The 10,611-nt window shown below is 42.9% G+C and overlaps 1 protein-coding gene across 1 annotated transcript; it reads right to left on the reverse strand.

The window, feature by feature from the left end:
• Nucleotides 1–533: 533 nt before the first annotated feature.
• Nucleotides 534–9,550, reverse strand: LOC9658467 (UPF0603 protein Os05g0401100, chloroplastic). The gene is made up of 4 exons (XM_002965050.2): nt 9,468–9,550; nt 1,547–1,793; nt 1,095–1,287; nt 534–865 (listed from the first exon to the last, which is right to left on the reverse strand). The coding sequence occupies exons 1-4, from the start codon at nt 9,548–9,550 to the stop codon at nt 624–626; spliced, it is 765 nt and encodes a 254-aa protein (XP_002965096.2). The 3' UTR covers nt 534–623.
• Nucleotides 9,551–10,611: the final 1,061 nt, after the last annotated feature.

The following is a 10,611-nucleotide window of genomic DNA, read 5'->3' on the forward strand; positions in this document are numbered from 1 at the left end:
GTCACTCCTCCATCAAGAATATTTCTGGTGTTGTGCCTCTGGGAGCGTGTTCTCGCTGCCTCCCGCTCGCCGATATCATACAGGTACCGCATTTGCTTTAGGGGCCACAGAATCGGCTGGAAATGACACTGCTCACACTACGATTCATGGGCGCAGCCAGGAGTTTGATCTGGGACGGAGGTGGTGGATATGAGACATGCAAGCCTGTCCCTTTGGAGAACAGGGTCAACAAGTGGAAAGGTGCTCCACTCTCGCTCAAGACCATCTAAACAATCCAGCAGCAACAGCTTTGACGACTGGCTTCTTTATCCTTGGATGGATGAAGGAGACCATTGGGATTCTCTCTCTCTCTCTCTCTCTCTCTCTCTCTGAAATTCCTCTCTCGTATACAATTGCTTATAAGCGATGGAATTCTCGCAAGTAGCCCCTGCTGAAGCCCATACCTATAGCATGCTCACATACGTGATGGTTTTGGAGAGACCACTCAGAGTTCAGCTTCTAAAAGTTCCTCTCCTCAAGGTACAAGGAGAAAGTTAAAGAGATAGAAACTATAGCATGGTTGATCATACTATCGAACAAGGAGAAATTGAAAGAGATAGAAACTATAGGTCGCTCATGATTGATCACTTCCTTACGTAGGCAAAGTATTGGAGCATAGGAACCACGAAGGCGATGACGAGAAGGCCCACAACCACTGTCGTGAACTGGCCACGCCTTTCCTTGGTCGCTTTCTTGGTCTTGAAATTGGATTTGCGTTTGTTCTCCTGGAACTTGGGGCCTGGATCTGGCAGCCCGTCTATGGTGGCGATCAGACGATTGCAAGTGCTGTAGAGGGCTTTGTTATACTTCTCGTCGGTCGCCAGCACTGGAAGGAGGCCAAGAGAGTGATTAGAAATAAGAACATGAAAAGAATACTGACTAGAAACATCTCTAGATGTTAAGAAACAGTAGTTCAATCTAGCTATCAAACTGACTAGAAACCGCTATGACTTTGATCTAGAAAAACCATAGAGGAGAAGGATTTGCTAGCTTGAAGGAGAAGTATAACGAGCTGAGAGGAGTGATATGATCTAGAGACTTGAAAGAATTCATACCAGGAAGGTTTTCGGAGACAACGGCTTCGAGGACCTGGTCACCAATTGCCTTGGTGAACTCTGGGCCGCCGGTGACAGTTCCTTCTTTCTGTGTTGTCACGCGTAAAACGAGTCCTTTGTTGTTGCCAAATTCTACAGTAGGGTACCACTTCTCCAGTAGCTGATCTGCAAATTCGAACGCATCGGCTTTACTCTACACGCACACTGTTTGTAAGTTAGTCTCCGTTCCAAGAAAATGGCATTCAATCAAAGGAGAGATGAAAGAAACAAGGCGATGCATGAATCAGGATCATGAAAAAATCACAGGCACAATCTAGAAGAACAAAAACTATCTAAAGGATCATCATGGAACACATTGCCTCATTTCACACAAACCACTCAAGAGCAATCATCTAGCAGAGAAAACACAAGAACAAAAAATAGACAATACGGAAGGATGGAAGTGAACTTACCATCAATTTGTGAAGAGTGACAATGTCGATGTGAAAACCCTTGCGCTCCTCCAAATCCATGAGAAGATTCTTGATATCCGACTTGTTGACACAGCTCACAACACCGGCATCGTCCACGAGATGGCTCTCCGTGGGAGGTCCATTGGCCAGCACGCTGAATTCGTTCGCATTTGCCGGAATTGTCTCCTTGAGATTGTTCAAAACTTTCAGGTCTGCTTCTCCAGTACTATTTTGTATTTCATTCTTACTAGGTGCAAGAAACACGTTGGTCCAACAGCGCTACATGACAAGCAGCCTGGACCCTGGAGCCTTTGTTGCCCCAGCAGAGCTAGCACCACCAGCGCATTGCCATCTTTTGAGAGCTCCTGTGTTTACTACCCTGCCCTGGCGTTGTGGAGCTGTCTCTTTTGTGGCATCTGGGAATGTTGTGGCCACAGCACCTGGGCAACTTCTGGAGCTCTTTTTCTTGATTTTGGTTTCTTTCTTGGGCAGGTCTGAACTTAGTTTTTTTTATTCTTCCCTTTTAACGTTCTCTTCTGCAGTTCTCGTGGTTCTCCTCATGGTTCTCCTTGTGGTTCTTTGGGGTTTTCTTCTTGAGAGAAGGTACAAAATATTTTTAGGACATTCTATCATTTTGTCAGCAAGCATAAAAAAAGACTTATGCTGAACACAGAATATTTCTAGAATACTCCATGCAATTGCATTTTGGCAGTGTGAGCACTCATGCATACACTGCACATAGAATATTTCTAATATTCCATCATGCAATTGTCTATGTGGGGTAATAGTGCGTGAGGACTCACGCTCCCAGCCCATGCTAAAGTGCGCTACAGTTATGTTCTAATTGCATATATATAGTGTGTGAGTGCTCACGCTTTACTTGATTAAAGTGTAATATGGATAATAAACAATTGTAAGCTTTTGTAGTGTAATAGATGGGATAGTAAACCTTTTGTGGTGCGTGAGCACTCACATAGAACATCATTTCATTTATAGTAGATTTGTACTTATATATTTGTTGCTTTTACAGATGTTTAGTCTCAAAGACATGAGAAGGAGAAGAGTTACTGTGGCAATGGCTAACCTACTTAGTAATGACCCTTATATTGCAGTTGAAAAGGTTTCTTTAAGCAACAATTGTCTCTTTGAGATTTTTTCATTAGAATCAAAGGGCTATAAAGTGGGAGAAAAGATCATATGGAATGGACGGGCAGTTGTACCTAAGATTCCCCTCTTGGCAAGGAGGGTTCCAAAACTTCCAGAAGATTGTGATGACAGAGCAGAGGCAAAGTTGGTCAATTTGAGATGATGCTAGTGATCTCATCTTTTGTGGCGAGGAGCTAGACAATATAGACAAGCTGGTTGATAGAGAAATCCTGGCACTTTAATGGAGAGGCATTTCAATTTTTGATTGATGTTGAAGGTATTTCTAAGTGAGTGCCTCTTGATCCAAAAAACTTACAACTTAGCTGTGCTGAAGAGATGATAGGATTAGATGCAATTAAGTTTTGGGATACTTTGTCAACAAGTGAGACTAAGCTTACAACATCATCAAAATCAAAATTTCTGAACAACTGGAGGGATAGCTTTAGAGGGAAGATTCTTAACCCTAACTGGTTTGCAAACTCTCACTAAAGGAAGCAGAAGCAGGATTCAGCAAAGTAAGAGTGGAACCAGTTTGAGTCAAAACTTGGAAATAAAGGTTTTTGGAAATGATTTTGAAGGTGAAGGTGTGGATAGTGCATCAGAAGATGAAATAGTAAAGAAGAAGAAAGGAAAGCAGGGCATTAGTGAAAAGGCAACTACAATATTTTTAAAATATGCAATGCTTTAAAGATTGTAGAGATTGAGAAGCGATGCTCTTTGATAGAAAGTCCTAAGCTTGTGCACTTGCACATCTCGAAGTCTAAGGAGCATATCCAGAGGTTACTATGTGATCATTGGGTTCAAATCTTGAAGGAAAACATCAGTGCTAATCCACAAGAACCTGATCCAGCTGTTGTGGTGCCTTTCAAGAGTTGTGACATATATTTCTAATTGAAGGGAGGTAAAATATGTCATTGTTTTTAAAGACTTTGAGCAAAAGAAAAGAAGGAAAGCTAACAAAGAAGACAATAAAAACAATGAAGATGATGATGAAGGCACAGAAGATGAAGGAAAGGATATAGATTCAGGAGAGGATGAAGAAGAGGATGGTGATGATGGCATATGTTATTATCTTGTTTCTAGGCAATACTCTACAGTAGCACTACAAAAGCTTTTTGAAGATGAGATCTTCCTTTCTAAGGTTCAGGAAGATCCTGAGCTGGACTTCATGTTTTGCTAGTGTAGATGCAGAGTGATAAGTGGCAAGGTTGCAACTAAAGATGACATTCTTTGTCTTTCACTCAACTCAAACAAGGCACAAAAGGAAAATCTTGAAGTCTCTTTTTCCAAGCAGCTAGAACATACTAGAAAGGCATGGGTGAATGCTGGACGTCCAGAAAAATCTATAAGAGGAGGAGCTCATTGTGGAGAATGGAAGGTACAAACATATTATTATTATTATTATTACTAATTTTATAATTTGTTATAGGACATTGAGAATGTGGTTAACATGATGTTTGGGGTTACTGACTCTATAACATCCACTGCCTCTTGAGAAGCTCAGAAGAAAATTTCAATATTTGGATCAAAGTTGTTTGTAAGGGAAAAGAAAGTACATTTTCTCTTAAGATAGCAAAGAAGATGCAACCAATTATTTCTTGGACAATGAATCTCCTTAAAGATGTTTGTGTCCTAGAAAATGATGATTTGAAACTCTTAGGCCAGGAGATTCTGATGGGTAGATGTTCAATCAAGAAAATGGCAAGTAAAGAGCAAACAAAGAAGGTTTTGAGTATGAGTGAGTTGGGGTCAAAACTTCAGGACCAATGAATTTGATCAGTGAGATGATCAAGTTTTGTGCTGAGAAGTAGTTCAAGGGTATAATCACAAAGACCAGTAGAGAATCCTTTATAAAGACTATGAATATTTCAAATGAGGATTTGGATGACAAGGTTTATATAAACGCTCTTATGAATCAAACTTAAAAAAAACAACCCCTTCCAGCAGCACTTCAAAGTAAAGCTAATCCTAAGGGTGGATTGATTATAGAACTAGCACCTCTAGATATAGTTTTCAACATAGATAGTGATCAGAATGCTTGGCCTATATGGTTAGCACAAGAAGACAACACAATCAAGCTATTAATTATGGATTTAAGAGGAGATCAAGGATTGGCAAATTCAAAGGTGAAAGAATGATTGAAATGTCCTGTTGGAGTTGTCAGCAACAAGAATTACAATTGCAAAGTTTTGATTTTCTATGAACATAAACAAACATTGTTGGTGTTCAGCTTTCTTCAAAAGGTTGGGGTTAAAGACAAGTTCAAGATTAAATGCTTTTCTGATAAGGAAGCTGCAAAGGTCCTTATAGACATGGTGGTTAATTTTCACACTGAAGAAGAGATCCATGACAACTCCACATTAGAAGACGAGGATCTTATTTTTGGAAAAAGGAGTTTTAACATTCCAAATGATTAAAAAGGAACAAGGCATTTTGGTGGAACTTTGCAGTTAGAAGTTTCTCAGTATATAGTTGAAAAGGTTCCTGAGGCTTGTATCTTGGAGTATGGGTGCCATGTAATTCTACAAGTTGCAAGGCTCTCAGGTTATCAAAGTATTGGGGTCATATCAAGTTTGGAGGAAAACTTGCAAAAAAAAGTTGAGATGCTTAAGAAATTTAGCCTTTGTCCTCTTATTTCAAAGGCAGCTCCATAAAAGCAGAAATTAGAAGAAGAGTGAGCAACTTCATCTCAAGCAGCAAGTAAGTAGAGGTTGAAACCTAGGCTCAAAGGTGGCAATTTTAAGTTCTTAGCTAAAACAGCAAGTTGAGGAGAAAGGAAAGAAGGGTAAGTCCTTCTGATAATTATTATGGGAGTTTATAATACATTTTAAATATAGATCATGAGCCTAAATAAGATATTTGAAAAATGACAAAAGAGAGTACATGATATAGGTAAGTAATTTTTATAATTTTTATGGGAGGTTATAATACATTTTAAATACAGATCATGAGCCTAACTCTATTGCAAATGAGGTATTTAAAAAACAACAAAAGAGAGTACATGATAAAAGTAAGAAATTCTTATAATTATTATGGGAGGTTATAATACATTTTAAATACAAATTATGAACCTACTCTACTGCAAATTAGGTATTTGAAAAATGACAAAAGAAAGTACAATAAATCAGGTGGAACATCTAGAGCTTCTGTTAAGCAATTACAAACTACTAGAAGAATTAACTCCCAGAAAACCACCAATAAAGTGTAAGCATTAAATTTTTTCTTTCCAATTTGCCAACTTACCTTGTCTATCCGACCAACACTGCCTTAGCTTTTGCTAAGTTCCCTCGCCAAGGTTCTCGTTTATTGTACCAGCTCCTACTTGGTCTTACTTGGTTTCAGCTACTCACTGCACGAGCAACAGAGTATTAGCCATCCATCCACGAATTCCCAAATCTCTCCCAATCCCCCTCCCCGAGTTAGACTGGACTTAAGGTTCAGCTACACTTCCTGTAGGCATAAGCAACCAAGCACACCAAGCCTCTAAGTTTCTAACATCCCTTGGTACAACAAGACTTGTTCATGGGACCCTTTAAATCCCAAGCCTTGGGTGCAACACTTGCTTCGAGACACCGGGGCGAAACACCATGGCCTAACGGCCCAGTATAGATACCTCTATCCCCCACTTCCATCCCGAAGGGGAGGCCCAAGCCCCTAGGAAGGGTGAGGACTAATGAGCCACAAGGTACTCAGGTGGGGCACCACTCCACATGAGTCAGGAGCACTGCAGTCGATTTTCCTTTCGGGAGTGGGAGTTGCTCTTGAGCACTTCCTTAGGTGGCCCCTTCAGCACCACCCAAGTCCATGCTCACTCCCACCCAAGGCCCCTCAACCCCAGTCTCAACCTCAAGTCAGTTTGGAAGCACCACTAGAGAGTTCCTTCAAGACTAGTTCTTAGACCTCTCTATCCCTACTATACTTTTGGAACCCCCTGCAGCATCCCCCCCACCCCAAGGAGACGCATGCTTTGGGCTTTCACCCCTTGACCTGTATTAGTACTTGGACTCGGTCTCGGATTCGATCTCGGACTCGGTCTCGGACTTGATCTTGAACTCGATCTCGGACCCGATCTCGGACCCAATCTCGGACCCGATCTCGGACCCGATCTCAGACCCGATTTCAGACCCAATCTCGGACCCGACTTTGGACTCGGTCTCGGACCCGATCTCGGATCTCGGACTCTGTCTCGAACTCGGTTTCGAACTTGGCCTCGAACTCGGTCTCCGAGTCGGCCTCGGACTCAAACCCGAACTCTATCTCGAACTCGGTCTCAGAGTCGATCTTGGACTCGATCTCAGACTTGGTCCCATCCGATGAACTCTTTGTCATTTCAGTCATACTTTTGGGGATCCTTTAGCCTACAACACCTCGGGGAGTTGGTTCCTTACAATTCCACTACCCATAGAAGAAGTTCAATGCCCTCATCGAACGTCTCTTTTTATCCTATGACTTGTTGACCATGTCTCCAGGGGCATCCCCTCACTTAACGGTATGCCTAAGTTAGCCTCCGCAGCCAAGAGCCCATGACAATGGAATATAGGTGTCCCTATAGCCCTCACCCCACCACGCCCTAGTATGAGGTTGGGACTTGAACCCAGCCTTGCTTTACTAGGGGGTTGGGACTCGAACCCAACCTCCGTAGAATACGTCTATGGATTCGACATCCCCGTGGGGAGTCGGGCGTAGTTCACTATGTCTGGTTGACCTAGCTAACCCATGCTAATTAGCTTATCTTCGGCACGCCTTTGGGTCCCAACATATACCATTGCTCAACTTCACAAATTGATACTTTAGTTAAACTTTGCATAAGTACATAGAGTTCTGCCTTGCAGAAATTCCTCCATTAGATCTCGCGCGTTCGCTAGGTTCTCCTCCGATTCCCATGTTGCTTCGCAGTGTGGAAATCCTTTCCACTTCACATGGAACTCTCTCATGTCGCGTCCTTGTCACTTGCTCTTGCACGCATTGAGGATGGCCTCGACTTCGTATTCCCCTTGGATAACCTCAGGTAAAGGTATTACTTGGTCCTTGCAAAGCGGATCCTCAAAGTACGGCTTGAGTAAGTTCACATGAAACACTGGGTGCATCTTCCCCATCTCTCGAGGAAGTCAGAGATGGTAAGCCACTTTACCGATTCGTGCTTCAATCTCATAAGGCCCCACGAACCTGCTTAAGGAACTCAAGATCAATTCATTTATAGGAATACATGCATTTTTACCTTTGGGTCAACTTCCAGCTGATCCCACTTGGTAGCCTGAGGTTCTTGGTGTTCAGCCACACCTTCTCCCCAGCTTGGAACTCTACATCCCGGTGCTTCTGGTTCGCGTACTTGGTTTACCTTTATTGAGCCCGCTCCAAGGAGTCCCTCACTAGATTCCAAATGTTGAGTCTTTCCGCCGTAAATGCCTCCACTGCAGATAACTCTCCATGATACTTGACCACGCTGAGTTCCATAGGACCTTCAATAGCTCGCCCATTGATGACTTCCCATGGACTCACCCCGATACTTGAATGTGGTGAGTTGTTATAACACATTTCCGCAAGTCCCAAATGACTTACCCAATTGGTCTGGTCTCCCGAGACATAGCATTGCAAATAATCCTCCAGTTGCCTATTCACCCTTTCTGTTTATCCGTTTGTCAAGAAGTGTTAGTGCCATCAAACTTGACTTAATACCAAATACCTATCTGTGGGTGATAGGCTATGCTGAATTTCAACTTGGTGCGATATTGTTTTAGGAGAGTTCTCCAGAACCTACTGGTGAAGATCTTATCTCGATTTGAGATAATCTCTTCTGGCCTTCCTTACACTCGAACCACTTGCTCGAAGAATAGCTTCGCCACACCTTCCGCATCCACTTCCGTTGTGGTGGGTATGAAATGTGCCATCTTCGAAAATCAGTTCACCACCACAAATATTACATTGAACCCCTCGCTTGGGGGGAGTCCCGTGATGAAGTTCATTGTAAGACATTTTCAAGGACAATCCGGAATTGGGATGCTTTGTAACAAGCCCCCACTAACCTTAGTCACGGCTTTGACCTGCTGACATGTTGGGCATATCTTTACATAGTTTTGGACATCCTTAGCCATATCTGGCCAGTGGTACTTCCTCTTGAGTAAGCCCATTATCTTGGGCACTCCACCATATCCCGCAAAAGGTCCGTCATAACACTCTTCTAAGGCTACCTTCCTTAATTCCTCTTTTGGAACATACACTCTCGTTTGCTTGTAATAGATGAGTCCATTGCATTTTGCATAGTCTGTTTTCTTTTCTGTTGGCAGCTCACCTCTCTGGTGAGCTTCCCGTGCCTTTAGATTCCTCAACAACACTTCTTGTGGTAGACCATCATTCTTATATGCTATCCACACATCATCCCAAAAGGTTGTTGTCGTGCTGGATATCGCCAACATCAAGCTCGCTTTTCGACTTAGTGCATTTGCCACAATGTTGCTCTTCCCAGGCTTGTACAGAATTTTGCAATCAAACTCGGCCAAAGCATTGGCCCACCGACCTTGTTTCCTTCTCAGGTCAGGCTATGACAAGAAGTGTTTCGTTGCCACATTGTCCATGTAAACCTTGAAGTGTCTCCCAAGGTAGTGTCGCCACTCCTTGAGCGCCTTGACCACCGTAAACAATTCCTTCTCGTGGGCAGGCCACTTCTGTTGAGCCTTGTCCAACTTCTTCGAGAAAAACGCTACTAGATGGTTGTCTTGCTTCAAAACTGCGCCTAATGCAAAGTCTGAAACATCCATTTCTACCTCAAAGTTCTTACCAAAGTCTGGTAACGCCAACACGGAAGCCTTTCTCAACTTCCCTTTGAGGAGGACGAATGTGACCTCGCATTCCGCTGTCCATACCATCTTCCCTTTTCTTGTTTGGTCCGTTAAAGGTAGGATTACTCTCGAATAGTGTTTGATAAACTTTTGGTAGTAGTTGCATAGTCCCAAGAATGCCCTTAACTCGTGTACATTTGATGGTTGCTCCCAATCCTGGATCGCTTGGACCTTCTCAGGGTCCACCTTGAGCCTGTCCTTGCCCACCACATGCCCGAGAAACTTTACCTTTTGTTGAGCAAAGTCACATTTGCTCTCTTTAGCATATAGCTGGTGTTCCCTTAGTTTCTCAAACATCTTTGTCAAGTGTTTGGCATGCTCCTCTAACGTTTCGCTATAGATCAGGATATCGTCAATATAGACGACCACAAAGTGATCCAGATAGGGTATAAAGATGTGGTTCATCAACACCAAAAACGTTGCCGGCGCATTGCATAGCCCGAAGGGCATCACCAGAAACTCAAAGCTCCTATACCTTGTTTGATAAATTGTCTTCTCGACATCTTCCTCTGCTACCCTGATCTGGTAGTATCTTGACCTTAGGTCAATCCTCGAGAAGTATTTTGCCTTTCCCAACCTATCGAATAGGTCCTCAATCCTTGGCAAAGGGTACTTGTTCTTCTTTGTATACTTGTTGAGCAACTGATAGTCTATGCACATGCGCATAGATTCATCTTTCTTTTTCACAAATAACATTGGCGCCCCATACAACGATTTGCTCAACCTAACATACCCTTTGTCCACCAACTCCTCTAGTTGGCACTTAAGCTCCTCGAGTTCTTTTTCGTTCAAACGATAGGAGGGACGAACCACTGCCTCAGCACCCCTGACTAGCTCAATCTTATGTTTTATCGATCGTGCGGGGGGCAACCCCGCCGGTAGCTCCTTTGGCATGGTATTCTGGAATTGGTTTAACACCCGCTGGATCACTAAAGGTACTTCTTCCATTCCCGTCCTTTTATCACTCTTCATTGAGAGTAAGCACAAAAATGCTACTTTGGTTCCTTTAGTAAGTTGTCCTCTTGTGGACACTAGGTTTAGGCAAGAATCTTTGGCCTTGCATTGCCCTACGTTTAGATCCTG

Source organism: Selaginella moellendorffii, unplaced genomic scaffold, assembly GCF_000143415.4.
Source record: "Selaginella moellendorffii unplaced genomic scaffold, v1.0 SELMOscaffold_5, whole genome shotgun sequence".
In the NCBI taxonomy this organism is placed as follows: domain Eukaryota; kingdom Viridiplantae; phylum Streptophyta; class Lycopodiopsida; order Selaginellales; family Selaginellaceae; genus Selaginella; species Selaginella moellendorffii.